General features: G+C 48.8%; 2 protein-coding genes across 2 annotated transcripts in view; both read right to left on the bottom strand.

Moving 5' to 3' along the window:
- The window catches only part of eml1 (EMAP like 1), a 65006-nt gene extending 64418 nt beyond the window's left edge, over positions 1-588 (bottom strand). Inside the window, exon 1 of the mRNA XM_080531710.1 lies at positions 404-588. Coding sequence (XP_080387836.1) covers positions 404-428 — 25 coding nt within the window. The 5' untranslated portion in view covers positions 429-588. The remainder of the gene's footprint in view (positions 1-403) is intronic.
- Positions 589-12568: 11980 nt separating this feature from the next.
- pkdccb (protein kinase domain containing, cytoplasmic b) lies at positions 12569-19936 on the bottom strand (the record flags this gene model as incomplete). The annotated part of the gene is made up of 8 exons (XM_080523444.1): positions 12569-12732; positions 13384-13560; positions 15236-15343; positions 16052-16131; positions 16510-16781; positions 18265-18381; positions 19142-19393; positions 19814-19936. 8 exons carry the CDS (start codon positions 19934-19936, stop codon positions 12569-12571), a joined length of 1293 nt encoding a protein of 430 aa, XP_080379570.1.
- Between the last annotated feature and the right edge of the window lie 1714 nt (positions 19937-21650).

The raw sequence follows: 21650 nt of genomic DNA on the forward strand, positions 1-21650 counted from the left end.
TTGCACAGAGTACAAGTACTGAGACAACGAAATGTAGTTTGGCAGAGCTAAACAACAACAACAACAACAACCAAAAATACGAAAGAAGACAAACAATTATGCCAAAATCAAAGTGTCCATATAAGGTCTCAAGTTAGCAGAGCTCTCCTCTGGCTGCATGTTAGCAGGGTGAGCTGGGCCAACCGTCTGAGGCCAGAACAGACAATCACAGTACAGATCACTCAAACACACCCATAAGCATTCACTTACACACACACACACACACACACACACACACACACACACACACACACACACACACACACACACTGACCCATAGGCAGTAGCACGCACACACACACACACACACACACACACACACACACACACACACACACACACACACACACACACACACACTCACCCATAGGCACTTCGCAGTCCGACATGAGGCAGGAGAGAGAGAGAGAGGGAATCAGTACTGCAGTGTCTAGTCTTCCCCTGGGGAGGTCAGCTGGGTCCTGTTGCTTCTTCTTTCCCCAAAAGAGCACGGCTCCTCTATCCCACACAACACAACAACTGGTTCAAAGTTAAACCTCCTCTATTCCACACAACACAACAACTGGTTCAAAGTTAAACCTCCTCTATTCCACACAACACAACAACTGTTGTGGTTCCAAGTTAGTCCCAGGAACTGCCACCCTTCACACAGTGGGTGGAGCAGCTTCCAATTATCTAGTTTGTCCCTGAAGTCTGCACTTGTGCACACCTCCAAACTGATCTAAAAGCAGAGGATTGGTGTAAGCATGGGGCTTGAGGGAGTTGGACGTTTCACATTGTATCTCTTACACCAGTTCATTCCTTGTAAATCGCTGTGGGTGTGTGTATGTGCATAGTTCAGAGAGAGGGTAGAGTGTTGGGACTCTCTATGGGTCAGTATGGGTCAGTGCATCTCCAGTCAGGCGTGCCTACTGGACACTGGACATGCCAATCAAACGACCATAGCTAAGGCTGCTATTGGACGGTAAATATGTAAACAGCCGGCCCCCATGAGACTGAATCAGGGAAGTGTTCAGTCTGGCAGACAGGCTCAGATCGAAAGTTGCTGTTTAGAACCTTTTAGAAACTTTTTTAGATTGACAAAGAGATTTATTTATGATTTATTTCATATGCAATATTCTGTACGTTGCACCTCACTAAATACACCAGTGGAGGCTGGTGGAGGTAGAAATCGGAGGACATGCTCATTTTAATGCATGGAATGGTGCATTGGCTACCATTCCTCATTCCATTCCATGCACAAAATGCAAAACAAAAATCATATTTCAAATCAGGTTGATCTTTCACCTCCCACACTTCCATGTGACAAGCCTGCCTGTGCCATCAGTCTGTGTTGATGTATACAATCCAGCAGGGGGCGCTGCTAACGTGTTACATCATCATGACTACAGAGGCGGTGATACCATCCCTGTGCCTGTGAGTCAATACGTATTATCTGTTCTCTTCTGTTCTCTTCTCTTCTCTTCTCTTCTCTTCTCTTCTCTTCTCTTCTCTTCTCTTCTCTTCTAATGATCTAAGACGTTTCTACTGGATGGTGGACATTAGCTTCCCATCAATATGAATGATCCCTTATGTATATATTTTGGCAGTAGGCTCTCTAACAAAAACAACCTACAGCCCCTGGCCAAAGGCCCATGCAGCCTTTACAGAGTTACAGTTGTGAAAGACATGACTGTTGGAAACTCACACCTGAAAACTAAATTGTAGGTGTTAACTTAAACAGAGAGCTTTCCCTGTATCTAGGCTGGGGGCTGAGTTAGGCACGGGGAGAGGCAAGGTCAGGGAGGGGTGTGTGAGTGTGAGTATGTGTGTGTGTGTGTGTGTGTGTGTGAGAGTGTGAGTGTGAGTGTGTGTGAGTGTGAGTGTGAGTGTGAGTGTGAGTGTGAGTGTGAGTGTGTGTGTGTGTGTGCGTGTGTGTGTGTGTGTGTGCGCGCGTGCTGGGTGGGGGGGGAGCTCTGTCTCTCCAGTCTCTCCTGAGCTCAGTTCTCTCTCTCCCCAGGCCCTGCCAAGACACCTCCAGTCCCCCCCACCCCCACCTCCAAACCATCCCCACCTCACCCCCACCTCCACCCTCTCACCTCGGCCGCTTTGATCTCCAGCCCCTGTTTGCTGAACAGCTTAAGGGCTCTCTCCAAACGTAACCCAAACCTGTCCCCATAAAACCCCTCTGCTGACTAAAAGTTCTCGTTGTTTTTACTCGCTAATCATACAAGTTGACTTTCACTGAAGTAATGCACTCCAAAAACTCAAATTGGTTCTCCATTTGAGCAAATTTCGATCGTAAAAATAGGAACATATCAGAGCTATTAGATGAAGCTGTGGAAATTAACTTTAGGGAACATTTCTGCTGAGTAGGGCCAAACGAAAATCGTATTCTGTGTCATAAACAGAGCGATTCTAATTTGCTTTTTCTCACCAGGTATGTTGGCCACCACATAAAACGTTCTAGAATGCGAGCGCTATGTGTTTACGGCTGCCTGGTAAGAACCTTCCATGACTTGTACACTCTGTAATGAGTCGCCTCTGAGCCAGCTATGAGTCATTACAACAGGTAGCCAGAATCTACATTCAATTATGACTGAAAGGCATTTACTGGCACTATGATAATGACCCCAGCACTGTATGCCACTAATGAACCCCTAAATGGTGTTAAATTTAACAGCCCCTGAAAGATTCTCCTAACTGTTTTATTACCATTGAGGCAATCCCCTAATTAGGGACTTGTGGCGCTGTGAGGAGGGTTTCACAGGTCCTCTGCTTAACGGCTGCTACAAGGCAAAGCTGTAGCGGGGAAGAATCCACAGTCTGGCGTGACAGGGCACAATCATTAACCAGCCGAGTCAATAAATAAATAAACAAACTCATAAATAAAACCATAAATACGGCGCCTCCTCTGCTAGTCCCGTTGGGTACAGCCAACAGAGTGAGTGCATCAGTTGGAGGGGTCGGTGTTGTCAGCTATAATCTGTGTCGTCTGTTTTAGCACATTAGTGTTTATGTTCCAGGTGTTACTTTTCATTCCTTTGGCTTCAAATCTACCTTTTACTGCACCATAAACTAATCCCTAGTCCCCACAGGTCAACCTAAGGTCTCCTGAAAAACTCTCTCTCCGACACACAAGTGAAGGCAAACACAAACCGATTATACCTTCAGCCAAAGATTACTTTAAATCAATTATTAAACTAATTAGACCAAAAGGCCCTAATGAATTCATCTTTATCTCTGTCCCTGTAGACGTGAGAGGAACAAAACTGATGATAAGCCAGAGGAACTGTTCTCATTCTTTAGAATCTGCTGTAACCCCGCTGCGAAATGACTGTGAGGGGAGAGGGGGAGTCCAGGGGGGAGACAGGGGGGAGACAGGGGGGAGGCAGGGGGAGACTAGACCACAACAAAAGGCAGCACCTTTGATTTAAACTCCAGCAGTGGTAGAAAGACCAGGCCCACTCCTGTAGCTATGTAGCTATAGGCTCCTGCCCTTCCCCCTCTCTCCCTCCTCTCTCTCCCTATGCCTTCCCCCTCTCTCCCTCCTCTCTCTCCCTATGCCTTCCCCCTCTCTCCCTCCTCTCTCTCCCTATGCCTTCCCCCTCTCTCCCTCCTCTCTCTCCCTATGCCTTCCCCCTCTCCCTCCTCTCTCTCCCTATGCCTTGCCCCTCTCTCCCTCCTCTCTCTCCCTATGCCTTCCCCCTCTCTCCCTCCTCTCTCTCCCTATGCCTTCCCCCTCTCTCCCTCCTCTCTCTCCCTATGCCTTGCCCCTCCCCCCTCCGACAGTCCCCAACCCTGCCCTCAGGTATCGGCCAGTAGAAAGACCAGGGAGGGAGGGAGGGTAGGAGTGAGGGAAGGAGGGAGGGAGGGTGGGGGGGAGGGGTGGGGTCGGGTGGGGGGGGGGGAGACTCCAGATGATTTACAGAAGCTGTGGGCTGCGGAGTGGAGGAGTGGAGGAGTGAAAGGTGCAGAGTTTAGGAATGGAGGAGAAGGAGGAGGAGGAGGAGAGGTGGAGGGGAGGAGTGGACACGCCAGAGCCCCACTGTGATGGATGGGCCGGGGTGGCAGGGGAAGGAGAGGGGGGAGGGGAGGGGGGGAGCCGGCAGAGGAGGGGGGAGAGAGAGAGAGAGAGAGAGAGAGAGAGAGAGAGAGCTTCAAAAGGAAAGCTGATCCACTCACAGACTGTGATGTTTGCAGAGTGAGAGAGCACATGAGGATCTCATGACTGCCTGGGATTCAGTCTATCCTCCTGACCTGACACCCATCTGTAGGGGTTAAGAGGACGAACAGTGTTGTATACACAGCCGTGGAGGCTCCTGGAGGTGGACATCGTAGGACGGGGCTCATTGTAATGTATGGAATGGAATGACGAACAAACGCATTGGATACCATTCCTCATTCCATTCCATACATTACAATGAGCCCCGTCCTACGATGACTGCCTCTACCAGACCTCCCCTGCTAAACATTATGTCTATGATTTTAAACCCTTTCGGAGAGAGACCGTTTCACAGAAATATAAGACATATAGATAAACGGTCTAGAGGAAGAGAGGTATGTGTTTCATTATCTTATCTCTCTAGTAGATCATGAGTCCATGGACATGTCACTGGTTTGCGGTGATCAAAAGCTACCTCTCTGTGTGTGTAGGAGGCTGTAAACCTTTGGCTGGGTGTTAACTTGAGGGCTTTTAAAACACACGATCCTGGGCCTCTCTCTCTCCACGGGCCTGTCAAGACATTAGGGCTCCCTAGAGGTGAGCCTGCGCCAGCAGACAGACAGTCAGGCAGACAGACAGATAGATAGACAGACAGGCAAACAGACAGGCAGGCAGGCAGGCAGGCAGGCAGGCAGGCAGGCAGGCAGGCAAGCAGGCAGGCAGACAGACAGACAGACAAACTGACAGGCAGGCAGGCAGGCAGGCAGGCAGACAGACAGACAGACAGACAGACAGACAGACAAACAGACAGACAGGCAGGCAGGCAGGCAGGCAGGCAGGCAGGCAGGCAGGCAGGCAAGCAGGCAGGCAGACAGACAGACAGACAGACAAACTGACAGGCAGGCAGACAGACAGACAGACAAACTGACAGGCAGGCAGACAGACAGACAGACAAACTGACAGGCAGGCAGACAGACAGACAGACAAACTGACAGGCAGGCAGACAGACAGTCTACAGAGTCCTACAGACCTACAGACCTACAGACCTACAGGCCTACAGACCTACAGAGACCTACAGGCCTACAGAGTCCTACAGACCTACAGAGTCCTACAGACCTACAGAGACCTACAGACCTACAGGCCTACAGAGACCTACAGACCTACAGACCTACAGAGACCTACAGACCTACAGAGACCTACAGACCTACAGAGACCTACAGACCTACAGAGACCTACAGACCTACAGAGACCTACAGACCTACAGACCTACAGAGACCTACAGACCTACAGAGACCTACAGACCTACAGAGACCTACAGACCTACAGAGACCTACAGACCTACAGAGACCTACAGACCTACAGACCTACAGAGTCCTACAGACCTACAGACCTACAGGCCTACAGAGACCTACAGTCCTACAGACCTACAGAGTCCTACAGTCCTACAGACCTACAGAGTCCTACAGTCCTACAGAGACCTACAGACCTACAGGCCTACAGACCTACAGACCTACAGACCTACAGACCTACAGACCTACAGACCTACAGTCCTACAGACCTACAGACCTACAGAGACCTACAGACCTACAGGCCTACAGACCTACAGGCCTACAGACCTACAGGCCTACAGAGACCTACAGACCTACAGAGACCTACAGACCTACAGGCCTACAGAGACCTACAGTCCTACAGACCTACAGACCTACAGACCTACAGACCTACAGACCTACAGACCTACAGACCTACAGACCTACAGGCCTACAGACCTACAGACCTACAGACCTACAGGCCTACAGACCTACAGACCTACAGGCCTACAGAGACCTACAGACCTACAGACCTACAGACCTACAGACCTACAGGCCTACAGACCTACAGACCTACAGACCTACAGACCTACAGACCTACAGACCTACAGACCTACAGACCTACAGAGACCTACAGACCTACAGATCTACAGACCTACAGAGACCTACAGACCTACAGACCTACAGAGACCTACAGACCTACAGGCCTACAGACCTACAGAGACCTACAGACCTACAGACCTACAGACCTACAGACCTACAGACCTACAGAGACCTACAGACCTACAGAGACCTACAGACCTACAGGCCTACAGAGACCTACAGACCTACAGACCTACAGACCTACAGACCTACAGACCTACAGACCTACAGACCTACAGACCTACAGACCTACAGACCTACAGACCTACAGACCTACAGAGACCTACAGACCTACAGAGACCTACAGACCTACAGGCCTACAGAGACCTACAGACCTACAGACCTACAGACCTACAGACCTACAGACCTACAGACCTACAGACCTACAGACCTACAGACCTACAGACCTACAGACCTACAGACCTACAGACCTACAGGCCTACAGACCTACAGACCTACAGACCTACAGAGACCTACAGACCTACAGACCTACAGACCTACAGAGTCCTACAGACCTACAGACCTACAGAGACCTACAGACCTACAGACCTACAGACCTACAGAGACCTACAGACCTACAGACCTACAGACCTACAGACCTACAGACCTACAGACCTACAGACCTACAGACCTACAGGCCTACAGACCTACAGACCTACAGACCTACAGACCTACAGACCTACAGACCTACAGACCTACAGACCTACAGACCTACAGGCCTACAGGCCTACAGACCTACAGAGACCTACAGACATACAGACCTACAGACCTACAGACCTACAGACCTACAGACCTACAGGCCTACAGAGGCCTACAGACCTACAGACATACAGACCTACAGAGTCCTACAGACCTACAGAGACCTACAGGCCTACAGACCTACAGAGACCTACAGACCTACAGAGACCTACAGACCTACAGAGACCTACAGACCTACAGAGGCCTACAGAGGCCTACAGACCTACAGACATACAGACCTACAGAGTCCTACAGACCTACAGAGACCTACAGGCCTACAGACCTACAGAGACCTACAGACCTACAGAGACCTACAGACCTACAGAGGCCTACAGACCTACAGACCTACAGACCTACAGACCTACAGAGACCTACAGAGGCCTACAGACCTACAGACCTACAGACCTACAGACCTACAGACCTACAGACCTACAGAGACCTACAGAGACCTACAGACCTACAGACCTACAGACCTACAGACCTACAGACCTACAGACCTACAGACCTACAGACCTACAGACCTACAGACCTACAGACCTACAGAGGGGGCAGCGATGCCCCTCTAACACGTCTCCTGACTGCTGATGGTTTGTTTTTATGAACATATTATTTCCAGATGGGGATCATGAATAAAAACTGTGGAAACAAGAAGAGTGAAACTGGAGACTAAAGAAACAGAGATGGGGCGCTACAGGCCAGGGTGTAATAACAACACACACACACACACACACACATGCACGCACACATGCACGCACACAGGCACATGCACGCAGGCACGCACACATACACACACACGCATTCAGACACGCACATATGCACACATGCACACATACACGCACGCAGGCAGGCACACTCGCATGCAGGCACACAAACATACACACACACACACACACACACACGTATACATGCAGGCACACACACATACACACACACACACACGTATACATGCAGGCACACATGGGTGCACACACACACACACACACACACACACAGACTGTTTAAACGCCCAACCTGTCAATTTCTGTCTCAGAAACAGAGAAGCACTGTATGGGAACATGCGGGTAAAAAAAAAAAAAAAAGGAATCGTTATCTTTATGGCTTTTCAGCATGATCAAGCCAAAAGAGCCCTCCTAACATGAAAAGCAACTTTATAGCCCTTTATCCACAGAGCAGAGCTCAGCCTTGAAACCATGCATAACTCAGGCTAAACAAACACAGGCCGGGGAAGGGGGGAAGCAGAGAGAGGTCTGTGGAGAATACAGAATAAACACCGCCTTTCTCCTCAGGCAGTTTATGTACAAAAAAAATAAAAAATACACAACAAAAGATAACACTGTGACTTCAAAAATGAACCATTCATTTTGTATAATGACCATTTTTCATGTAATGTCATGTATTTAATTTGACTGCTCAGACAACTGTAATAAGCAGGGGAAGGAGGTTGAGTTATGTATTTGAATTTCAAAACATTCCATGGAATGCTACAGTATGTGCTGCCATGGGCTTCATACAAGGCTAGAGAGAGAGAGAGAGAAACAGAGAGAGAGGTGGGAAATATACAGAGAGAGAGAGAGAGAGAGAGAGAGAGAGAGAGAGAGAGAGAAAGAGAGAGCGAGAGAGAGAGAGAAAAAAAGAAAGAAAGATGGGACAGAGAGCGTGAAAGAGAGAAAGATGGGAGGGGAAAAAAAGGGAGAGAAATTATGTAGAGAGAGAGAGAGAGAGAAAGAGAGAGTACAAGAGAGAGAGAGAGAGAGAGAGAGAGAGAGAGAGAGAGAGAGAGAGAGAGAGAGAAGGGAGAAGGCAGAATGGATGGAGGCTTAGCCTCCTTCTCCTAAGTCCGGGGCCACACATTACATTAGTGGAGTCCTGACTGGAGCCAAGACAAACCTCCCGGATGCCAGGGCATATTTCACCTCGGGGATGGAGGAGCAGCTCCACAGCTGCAGCAGAACATACATCCTCCCTGTCACTGGGAGAACCGGGGGGGGGGGGGGGGGGGGGGGAGACTCACCATATACAGTACAGCTGCCCTACAGAACAGCACCACCTGACTATATAGGGAATTGTTCTACGAGTAGGGAGGGGGAATCAAACGCCCGGTCCATGGGCCGCTGATAAGGAGGATCTCCGTAGGAGTCCGTAGCCGTAACAAACTCTGATTCCGAAGGCTATCAGTGTCTATTTAAAGCGTCTAGTAGTCTCGGGTGACGTCTGTATCAGGGGAGGCTGGTGGAGGTAGAAATGGGAGGACCGACCGCCTCGTTGTAATGCGTGGAACGGAATGAGGAACGGTATCTAACGACGCAATGCATTCCTCATTTTGTTCCTCGCATTACAATGAGCCTGTCCTCTGTCCTCCTCCTTCTACCTCCGCCGGCCTCCCCTGTGTAGCCTGTCCTGTCAGACTCTGTCCTCAGAGGTCGTATCCAGTCAGTCAGGTCGGCCCAGACCATCCAGTGGCTTCTCCTTCTCCTTATCTCTCCTCATTTAGACCTTATCAGCCTCTTCTACACTGGACAGCAGGTGGGCTGTGGAGGAGGGCAGCGTAGGGACAATGGGCCACACCCCGCAGCCCTCCAGGACCAGGCTGTGACAGGTCTATCCCCCACCCCAGACCCCACCCCCCCCACACACACACACACACACACACACACACACCCTGGGTTGCCCTACCAGGCCGTACCCTTACCCCCCAGGCCTTAGCTTAGCTTATCTCTGCATACCTCCATTCCCCCCCACCCCCACCTCTGAATGGACTCTCCCTACAGGACAGATGGCCCAGGCCATTCGTGTGCTAACAGGAGATTTAGTCCTGATTGTTCTGGATGCTTCTCTGTGTTATGGGCTCCTTCTCCATGAGAATGGGTCAGTAAGTGAGAAGCATTTGCATGGATTAATTAAACCCATAATGACAGCGCCAGGGGAGTGTTTGGCATGCATTCCTGGGCTTTGTGACAACTTTGCGGTGCACAGTATGTGTTTGGGGATGAATGATTTACAGACAGTCAGGAGGAGGACAGAGGAGGGAGAGAAGGGAGAGAAGGGAGAGGAGAAAGAGAAGGGAGAAGACAGAGGAGGGAGAGAAGGGAGAGGACAGAGGAGGGAGAGAAGGGAGAGAAGGGAGAGGAGAGAGAGAAGGGAGAAGACAGAGGAGGGAGAGAAGGGAGAGGACAGAGGAGGGAGAGAAGGGAGAGGACAGAGGAGGGAGAGAAGGGAGAGAAGGGTGAGAAGGGAGAAGACAGAGAAGGGAGAGGACAGAGGAGGGAAAGAAGGGAGAGGACAGAGGAGGGAGAGAAGGGAGAGGAGAGAGGAGGGAGAGGACAGAGGAGGGAGAGAAGGGAGAGGACAGAGGAGTGAGAGAAGGGAGAGGACAGAGGAGGGAGAGAAGGGAGAAGACAGAGGAGGGAGAGAAGGGAGAGGACAGAGGAGGGAGAGAAGGGAGAGGAGAGAGGAGGGAGAGAAGGGAGAGGACAGAGGAGGGAGAGAAGAGAGGAGGGAGAGAAGGGAGAGGACAGAGGAGGGAGAGAAGGGAGAGGAGAGAGGAGGGAGAGAAGGGAGAGGAGGGAGAGGACAGAGGAGGGAGAGAAGGGAGAGGAGGGAGAGGACAGAGGAGGGAGAGGAGAGAGGAGGGAGAGAAGGGAGAGGACAGAGGAGGGAGAGAAGGGAGAGGAGAGAGGAGGGAGAGAAGGGAGAGGAGAGAGGAGGGAGAGAAGGGAGAGAAGGGAGAGGAGGGAGAGAAGGGAGAGGACAGAAGAGGGAGAGAAGGGAGAGGAGAGAGGAGGGAGAGAAGGGAGAGAAGGGAGAGGAGGGAGAGAAGGGAGAGGAGAGAGGAGGGAGAGAAGGGAGAGAAGGGAGAGGAGGGAGAGGACAGAAGAGGGAGAGAAGGGAGAGGACAGAAGAGGGTGAGAAGGGAGAAGACAGAGAAGGGAGAGGACAGAGAAGGGAAAGAAGGGTGAGAAGGGAGAAGACAGAAGAGGGAGAGAAGGGAGAGAAGGGTGAGAAGGGAGAGGACAGAGGGGGGAGAGAAGGGAGAAGACAGAGATGGGAGAGGACAGAGGGGGGAGAGAAGGGAGAAGACAGAGATGGGAGAGAAGGGAGAGGAGAGAGGAGGGAGAGAAGGGAGAGGACAGAGGAGGGAGAGAAGGGAGAGAAGGGTGAGAAGGGAGAGGACAGAGGAGGGAGAGAAGGGAGAGGACAGAGGAGGGAGAGAAGGGAGAAGACAGAGATGGGAGAGAAGGGAGAGGACAGAGGAGGGAGAGAAGGGAGAGGACAGAGGAGGGAGAGAAGGGAGAGGACAGAAGAGGGAGAGGAGGGAAAGAAGGGTGAGAAGGGAGAAGACAGAGATGGGAGAGAAGGGAGAGGACAGAGGAGGGAGAGAAGGGAGAGGACAGAGGAGGGAGAGAAGGGAGAGGACAGAGGAGGGAGAGAAGGGAGAGGACAGAGGAGGGAGAGAATGGAGAGAAGGGTGAGAAGGGAGAAGACAGAGATGGGAGAAGACAGAGATGGGAGAGAAGGGAGAGGACAACGGAGGGGGAGAAGGGAGAGGACAGAGGAGGGAGAGAAGGGAGAAGACAGAGAGGACAGAGATGGGAGAGGACAGAGGAGGGGGAGAAGGGAGAGGACAGAGGAGGGAGAGAAGGGAGAGGAGAGGGGAGGAGTGCACACTCACGTCAGAGAGAGTGTGAAGTGTGGTTGGTTGGTGGGTTGGTTGCAGTTTCAGAAGAGGAATTGAAGGGGTTTATTCTCATAGAGGTGTTAATGACGACTGAATATGCTATTAGTTCAACTGATTCATTCAGTCACATTTGAATTGCACATGACAAAGACTCAGAGGCAACAATACATTAATGCATTTATCTTATAAAACAATCATGTAAAGTACAGAGCCACAAGCACAGAATAAATACTAAATGACATTTTCATTGAAAAAAAGATAACACACTGTCACACCCACAAGGTGCACATACAAATTCAATAAATGTAACAGTAAATTACATTTCGACGACAGCCATTAACGTAATTTGATGTTAAAATGAAAGACAACTGCACTGGAATGGTTTCTAATCATCTAAGCCTCTAAAGTCGAGCGTTGAGATGTATAAGCACTAACGCGTGTTTACTATGCAGGCCTCAAAGAACACACTACAACATACCCAACATGAAACGACTGAGTTTCTTGGCACACCAACATCAAAGTGTATTTGTCTAAGAGCTTGTTTCTGTTTTTCCTCAGGCAGCTTCAAACACTTTGTGACTGGTCTTGAAGTTGCCACCGCCGTGGCTTCACAGCTTGGTCCCGCGGCCCCCGCTTTGGCTGACACAACAACACAACAAGGCAAATAAAGACCTTTTTTTTTTCCTTTTCTTCTGTCTTCTGCTTCATAATTATACCTGAAGGGAAATCCCTTTAAATAGTTCTTGGCAGCGCAGGGAAACGGAGTTGGCAGTGAGATCAAACAGCCAAACGAGCAGAAGCGCAATAAATATATCACGTCCATTTGCTTCAAAACACCCTCTGCCTCCTCCTCCTCCTCCTCGTCCTCCATCTCCATCTCTATCTCCATCCAACCGCCATCCAAAAAGCCATCCTTTCCTTTTTGCTCATTCCATAGTTCCTGGGGCTTTGGCTTTGACGTTGCCCTATTTGGTCTTTCAAAGATACACCTCAGAACCTCAGAACAGAACCTCACACATTCATTCACTCAACGTCCGTCTGCGAGCGGGTAGCTCCGCCAGCTCCTGTTTGTCCCTCTCCTCGCGCCGTAGTTCCCGCGGGTGGTTTGGTCTTCCTCAGATACACCTCGGAGCTGCCATCTGGAACGAGGTGGCTGAAGCCGCTTCTGAACGAGGCCAGCAGACGTCCTGTCGGCAGGGGAGGGGAGAAGAAAATGCAACGTAAGGACCTGCGAGTCACTAACAGAATTACAGTAGCTTTTAAGCCTGCTGGAGCCAGATAGCTGAATGTGTTCACTGTTCTAAATGCCAGAAGCTCAATAAAGAGATTAAAACAAGGCTTTTCTTGAATGAGTTTACTGAGCGCTTAAAGCAGTGGTGACTGCACGTTTGGGCCTGCCGGGCTTAGGCCCACACACAATGTTGCATTTTCGTGGTTGAAATGAGGTCTTCAATTTACATTTAAACGGAATGAAAGTGTTTCAGTCTGACCAATGCTTAGCTAGCTCTCCCAATCCCAAAAACCAAAGACAATAAATGTAGACACTCTCTCTCCCCTCGATAAAACAGTTGACAGCCAATCAAAAAAAAAAGAAGGTCTCACAAAGGATGCCATGCTGAAAGTACTGAGACTATCAACTTCAACCAGTGGGATAAAACACTCACAGAGTTGCTGGTGCTGGATATCCAAGTATAAGATCAGCAAAAAAAAAAAGTCTAGATAGATAGTCTCCCTTCTCATCTCTAACGAAACTACCACTCGACGGACGTGGTGCTCCATGGCTGGGACCCCTCCCACAACCCACGGACACAGAGCCTCAAACGTTGGCTGGGACCCACCTGTCCATGTCCTCTGGCCCGTCAGGCTGAAGCTGCTACACTGGGGGTGGGAGTTACAGATGAAGGCTGCCTCCCTGGCACTGTGGACGGACAACACACAGCCCTGGTGGTTGTAGGAGGGCCAGCACTTGTACCCCACGTCCCCGGAGGTGCCCATGCCTCTCATGACCGTGTAATCTGCGGGGGGGGAAGAAGAAGAGATGAAGGTGTTATAACGGGTGCTTCAATCTGGAGCCTTTTGCCAAAAACGTATGTGACGTCAGGGTTTTCTCTCATCCTTTATATCCGGCATGTTATTTTGCTTCTAAATGATTCAGGTGTGATCTCAGTAGGCTTTATGAGGGGTTTACGGAGGCTTCATTAAAGCCTGAAAAGTAGGCTTTCCTTTCAAGTGCGACTGAAGAAACACCAGCTCCTTTCAGAGACACATGGGGCTGCATGCATGAGGCCAGGCTCATCTGCTAAACATTAGCAAGAGACGGCCCTGAATTAGGCCCCCTCACATTCACACACACACACACTCTCACACACACACTCTCACACACACACTCTCACACACACACACACACACACACACACGCACTCGCACACACACACACACACTCTCCCAACCCCCCCATCAGAACAGCAGTCTAAGTCAGTCACAGGTCTGAGGTGCCTGGGTGTCATGTTACCCATCTGTATCCCTCCACCTATACCTACCAGCCCGGGTCAGACACACACACACACACACACACACACACACCAATGGGGAACTCCAGTCATGGTATTATAGAGGACAACAGAGGCTCGCTTTAGAGGGGGGAAATGGGGCCTGTCACTGGAGGGAAAATGGTGACATGTTTCAGACTCCTTACACTTTACACTCCTTACACTCCTTACACACACGCACGCACGCACGCACACACGCACGCACGCACGCACGCACGCACGCACGCACGCACGCACGCACGCACGCACGCACGCACGCACGCACACACACTGTTCTTTTATAAGGACACTCCATGAAGGGAACACCTCTGGAGAAAGAAGACCTCTGTGAGCGAAGCCTTCTCTGGCATACGTGAACTCTGTGAGTCTTTATTATCTGGCTATGGAATTCCAGATACTTGTGCTAATAATAGGACTTGATGTAGTGCTAAGTGAACTTACAGAGACAATTCAACAAGCTCCATAGAGTTAGGGTTAACGTTTGAATCCGTTTGGTTAGTAATTGAAGACACACTGTACACTGTTTGAGTTACATGGTTTCTTTTTACAAGAGTTAACACATCTGTGTTGCCAGCACAGCACAGCGTATAGTGTCTAACATCACAAGTCACTCTTTGGGTAAAACATTCCTTCATGTGTTTGACTCACACACACACACACACACACACACACACACACACATACACACATACACACATATATATATATACACACACACACACACACACACACACAAAGCCTCCAATTTCCAGTAAAACTATGACCATATTCATAATGTCTGTATAAACCATTCAGCAGCTGGAGCATGGAAAATATCTCAGGATCTGGGCCAGACACAGTCATTCCATTAGTACAATTTTATAGAGTGGACGGTGTGTCTGTGTGTGTGTGTGTGTGTGTGTGTGTGTGACAAATAAAGAGAGAGAGAAAGTGAGTAATGGGGAGGAGTAGACTACAGACAAGGAGAGAGAGAGAGAGAGAGCAAGAAAGCGGTAGAGCGAGAGAGAGAGAGAGAGAGAAAAAGAGAGTGAGTAATGGGGAGGAGTAGTCTACAGATCGCTGTAAAAGCTGTTTAGGCCACATAATAAGAGAAAGTGGAGGCTGTAAGGAGAGGAGAGCAGTTCATTTCATAGATCATTACCTCTGATCAGCGCCGGCTGGAGATTGTCCAGGTGCAGACCAGACTTGTAGACATGGAGAACTTCCTCAAAGGCCTCCAGGGTGTCATTGACGTCTCCTCTCAGTTCTCCTGGAGAGACAGAGCAGAACATGTCAGCATGTATATCTATAAAGGAGTTAGGTCCACATCACAGGGAGGCTGGTGGCGGTAGAAATCGGTGGACGAGGCTCATTGCAACGCATGGAATGGAATGAGGAATGACATCAAACAGGTGTGGAATGCTGTGGTTCCATTCCAAGCGTTACAATGAGCCCGTCCTCCAATTTCTACCTCCACCAGCCCGGGTCCACATCCAGACACTCCAGGTTCTTTCTTTTAACTGGGAGATAAATGCATCTAAGAAGAACCAATGCGTTGTTCCAGCCTTTGCCTCCGTCTAACAGCCTGGAATGAATAACTTCTCTTTAGACCATACTGGACTGAACAACATTTGTTTTTCCTCATATGTGACACGGTCTGGTGAAGAGGGTCGCATGTTGTCAATTCTCAAATAGTGCAAATGACCAAAAAGCTTCTTTTAAAAACAAATAAAAGGGCTAGCCTACTAGCAGCTGTTTTGCATGTGTTTTGATTCAGATTCATTGATTTGGTTTCTCTGCGATTTGGGCTGAGGTGTACCAACATCCAAATAAACATATCTTTTGTTATATCTATGATTATTATCTATTTATACTTGAGGACTTTTTCACCAGACCGTGAGACACATTTCATGACTACATTAACCTATGAAAGGGTTGTCTGTCCACATGATTGTCGTGTCATGGCCTTCCTCCTCACCTGTGGAGTTCATGATGTCATCCACCAGGTGCTTGAGTGCAGGTGGAGCTTGGTGAGGAAGCAGGTAGGTAAAGAAATACCTGAGGCGAGGGAAAAACACACTTCTCATTCAGAACAAGTCCCATCACATAGTTCACCAAACATGTCGACTTTTCACCCTGATGCTAACGCAAGCACGCAGTAAACCTGTCAGAATCAGGAGTACTTTAATAAAGTGCCACAGTCATGAAACAAGGCTACAAATCAATCGGCTAGCCAATCATCTGTGATTAAAATCTCACAGGTTATGAATCATCCCCGTACATTTCATTTGATGAAACTCCCTTCACACTGCGACCTGCCAAGCACAATGTGTTCATGTTGCTTTAGAGAGTTTTGTCAGAGCTTGTGAAGCCATTTCTCCCACCTTGCCAAGGACATTTTCTTGTTTTTTAAGAACAGGAGGATGACTGTGTTACCTGTAGGCATTGTAGAGGTTCCTCCTCTCGTTGAGCCCCTGACACACTCCCTGGGCAGAGCAGGGCAGGCTGAAGTTCCTCAGGGGGAAGTCGAGGAGGCAGTCTGAGTCGCTCTGACAGACGGGCTCCGTCACGCTAGCGTCGTCCAGGTCCGTTAGCTTCAGCTCCCCCGACACTAGAACAAACTGACGCGGCTGGAAGTCCAACAGAGCCACAGAACCCAGGGGGGAGCGGGACAGGTAGTAGAGGAGTCTGACCAGGCCCAAACACACCTGTAAGAACAGACACACACGTTATTACTATCATGTCATTACTCAATCATGACTTGAGGTATGATGGAACAACGTGTCAATACGTAGTCATTACGATGTTATTACAGAGGTATTGGGTGGACTTAAAGTAAAATGTTGCCAAACTTGCAGATTGTACTAGACAAAGGTTTCTTTGTATCCCTGTTACTTGGCATTTGAGCTGTTCGTGCTTCATTCCTCCACAGGACAGATTGAACACAGGCATGCCATCATTGTTATATCTGATCCATACAAAGATGGAAAGGATGAGAGGAGTATCAAGTTGTATGTATGTATTTTGTCACTCTGTGGACATAGCTGAAGCATTAGGTAACCGCGTAGGTCTCTTGAACGCCTCACAGTGCATTTGCAGCACTATAAAAACAGTGGTGAGGGAAACTGAACACCTCTCTGGATTAGCGTACCCAGGGGAGGGCATGGGGCTCAAAGGGACCGGGCGCGATGAAAGAGGTTTTCCTTCACACGTCATACATCCCCACGGTTACGTATTTCTCAAGTCGTAGAAGACATGCTCGACATCGGTCACATCCAGGGATTCTTTCTTGACCACGTGTCCTGGTTGTGTGTGTGCAAACACATCCTCAAGACACAGTAGAAGCATGCACGCACACACACACACACACACACAGATGAGTGGCACATTGACACACACATGCTGACATGCACTTAGACACACACATACACACACACACACACACACACACACACACAGCGAAGATGAGCGGCACTTTGACACACACACGTGCTGACGTATGCAGACACAAGAAGATACCCGAGGGCTTAAGTCAGAGAGGCGGGGAGACATTTGAGCTCCCCCTGACCGCAGACATCTGTCCTTCAACGTATTTGATCAGCCCTGTGGTGAAATGGATATAGGCTCTGAAGCTAATCCACTCCAGGCCTAGAATGTCATATCATCCACCCCATCCCTGCAGCTCCTCCTACACCACAACCACCACCACCACCACCCCCAACCCAACCACAACCCATCCCATCCCAGCGCAGGCAGCAACTCCATAACTCTACCCCCCCTCCCCTCCTCAGCATACCCTATACCAGGACTAGCTAGCAGCTCCCTACCCCCGTGCCTGCAGCTCCTGCCCCTCACTCCAGGTATGTCCCAGTGGGAGTCATGGGGGACGGGACAGCACTGATTAATGTGGAGGAGCGGGGTTAGGGATAGTGTGTAGGCAGAGATATAAAGATTAAGGGGGGGGAATGAAGATCATTTTCCTCTCTTTCCCCTGGTGACTCATTCACAGTCAGGTTTGTGAAGGTATTAGAGGAGATGGTAATAGAACGTAGTCAGACAAGCTGCCCATTCAAATGCCTGCACAAAGAAAAGTGAGAGAGGGCAGAGAGAGAGAGAGAGAGAGAGAGACAGACAGACAGAGAGAGGGAGCGCGTGACATACACAAGGACAGAGAGAGTGTGTTGCTCGTACCCTGAAGCGTTCCTCCCAGGGGCTCTGTAGAAGCTGGATCATCTGCAGAGGGGAGCCCTGTTCTAGAATGGCGGTGATGCCTCCTGCCCCTGCACCCTGCTCACAGTGGCCCTGCAGCTGACAGACAGGAATACAGGCTGTCATTACTAGAGCCTTAACATACAGTAGCTTACCTGACAGTGTATGAAACAAGTGGAGATACAGGCTACATCAGTTTGTTGAGCGCTGACGACTGAATGATTTTGAAGCTGTAGTGGGTAAACAGGCTACTCATGCTAATCATTAGCGCTTGAACATAAAGTACAGCTTATCTGACAGTGTACAGTAGGAGTGCCATGCAGTAAAAATAACAAACCATTGTGTTGTAGCGTGAATTATCATTATTAGGGGGACAAATGATTGGGACACAGTATAAATGCATTACCATGGTTTTATGAGGATTTTAAGTGGAAAATCGTATTACTGTGCAACGGTTTAAGTGTGTTAATGAATAAAGCCATTAACCCATTAGCCGGCGGCAGGATAATCAGTGCGAGGTACATGGTTTCAGCTCCGGCTAAATGTGTATCCTACGTTCAGGCTCCAAATTGGAACATAATGGTTTGATTGAATAAAAGCAAGGTATTTAGAGGGACCCTGGGTCAACCGGACAGAGCCGTTATTGTGTCCCCCTCCGAGCTCCTCGTGCCAAGCTCGACCCAAGGTCACGCGAGGTTCAGGGGGTTTAATTGAATTACACGGGAAGGTCCGCGAGAGCCAACGAGGCTTCTCATCCGTTTTACGCACAGATACGCATAGAGGCGAGGGGTTTTTGGATGTTGGTGACGTTTTTTGTTTGTTTGTTTGTTTGTTTAAAAAAAAAAAAATTTCAACTTACCTTGATAATGTTTGGGTGTTTCAGTCTCTGTAACAAAACTATTTCTTTTTTCAGTTTAAAAGACACGAGCTCCTGACAGCCCGCTGGGTCTTTAAAATCCTCGAGACACCTCCCCATGTCGGTTCCCTGGTCGTTCACAGCTTTCAGCGCCACGGACTGCCCCGCGGATAAAACTACTTTCAACACTATTTTAGTGTATCCAGAGCCGAGTACGTCCACCGCTCTCATGTCAACGAGAGAATCGCAGCCAATCTCACCCACACGCCTTATAATAGATCCAAAAGTCATCTCATTCTCCAAACTAATCACCAGACCGTTCGTTTTGTATGATTGATGATGCGAAAAATATCCAGAATCATCCAATAATTTCTCCCCCTCGGATGAAATGAGAAATGGAAGAATTTCCTTGTGTCTTTCACTGAGTTCATGAGTTAACGCGCTGCGCTGCTGTGAATCAAATTCCACATCAGCAGTTCCATTGGGAAAGTATCCTGTATGAGCTCTGAAGTGCCAACTGTTCATAAAAACGGTTAAAGAAATGACAACAACAGCTAAAAGTGCTGCAGCACACAGCGGGCCGCCCATCGCGGACATGGTCGCTTCGCGTCGTGGGCTGTGGAAGACGCGCTGGAGGTACAGTCCACTCCACTCACGCGAAAACCTTCTTCTGACAGGACAATTAGACGGCAAGGTTGAGCTGCTTGTTTGCACCTCCCGGGGCACGCCCACCAGAGGCGTGTCTTCCCGTACATTGACGCCCCTTGAGTTATTCTGTAGCCGCAGCAGCATCGACATGATTTCACCAGATGTTTCAATAGTGGCCTAATGTAACAGTACCGAAGAACTAGAAGAAAAAAAAATGTTTCATCAAAGTTATTTATTAGACTTTTTTATTTTATATTTCATAAGTGTAAGACAAAACATTATTACACTATACATTTCTCTAAGGACTGTAGATATCAATAGACACCATAAAGTGACATTACTATAATTACTGTAGAGAGTATAGAAGACTACTGAAGTGGTTACCTACCTATTCTCATCTCTAAATGACCAGATAACTGAGGCTACAGTGAAGCGGCTCAAATTCGGCTGGACTCGCTGCCCAGCTTCGGTCATTGTTAGCCCATGATTGAGTACATGGTCAACCAAAGTTGTGCAGATTTCATTTGACATTAGCTGGCCTTCCTCTTCCTCCTCCTTCTCTTCCTCTTCCTGTTCCTCTTCCTCTTCCTCTCTGTTCTCCATGCTGCTCCATTTCCCCCCCTACACAGTAGAGGTCACCTGAGGCCTCTTTTATGTTCTGACACATGATTGAAGTGTTTTGCCAAATTAGTTTGAATAGATGAGATGTGAGTGAGACCAATTGGTAATTAGGGTGTGGCTTTTTGAACACCAGTGTTTTCCAGGTGAACAAAGTGTGCTAAATTATGTGATTTGTGCTTAGAGTTTTGCAAAAAATTTTTTTTTAGAATTGCTATTTGAGTGAAAACAAGCAAGAGTTTAGCAGTCTGGAGTCTTGTTGTTGATACATGATCTTCAAGTTTTCAGACTTGTGTGCATAGTTCCATTTTTTGTGTGTATACAACGGAGAAAAACTGTAAACAACACACAAAAAACAATAACACGCCTTGTTGCTTTCTGCTAACTACATCACATCAGTTAGCAGCGTCATGGCTTGAGGCTCCTCCAGTATCTTCTCCTCTATATTAGAGCGCATCTTCCTCCCAGTCCTGCGCTGCATGCAGACCAGAAATAACCCCTTTCCCTCGCTTCACGACTCACTGGGAGAGATCTGCCACAGGAAATTACCATGGTTGTCTGCTGAGAACCACCCCTAATCCAGTGCAGACAAAGCCTAGCAGGCAGGGAGGAGGCTGGGGCTAGGGGATGTATGGATGGAGGACAGGGAGGGATGGGGATGGAGGGAGCGGCATGGGGCATTAGCTAGCTACACTACTGCAACATGACCACAACTTGCAGGATTATCTTAAGACTGGATGTAGCGACAGTAGCCTATAACTCAATGCTAGCAGATAGGGAAATACAGAATGTAAAGACATCCGTGGGGAGGCTGGTGGAGGCAGAAGCTGGACAGCAGGCCCACAATTAGGCCCGAATTCTGCTTTAATTTGACAATAATTAGATTATTGTTTACTTTATCTCCTTATCATGTTCAGTATGTTATTCTGAATTATGAGCATATCACACAAAACTTCACAGCAGTACCTAAAATGGCATCCTGTTTTCGCATTTGATCATCATTTCTAATGTCATAAGCAGTTTAGTTTGGGCCTGGTTTTTAGTTCGAAATTAATCAAATAGAGCATTCAGCTTAAAAGGTTAGCTCTGCGTAGGTTTCCCTAAAAAATAAAACTGAGAGCAGAGCACAAGAGAACACATCAGGCTGCTACAGAGCTAAAATAGGATTTCTATTGTTTCCCTAAAACAGGGACTGCTTGGAACATCATGATTCATTCAAGATTCAAGATTCAAAGACAAGTGCTTG

The sequence above is a fragment of the Nansenia antarctica genome (assembly GCF_963989245.1).
Source record: "Nansenia antarctica genome assembly, chromosome: 1".
Lineage (NCBI taxonomy): Eukaryota > Metazoa > Chordata > Actinopteri > Argentiniformes > Microstomatidae > Nansenia > Nansenia antarctica.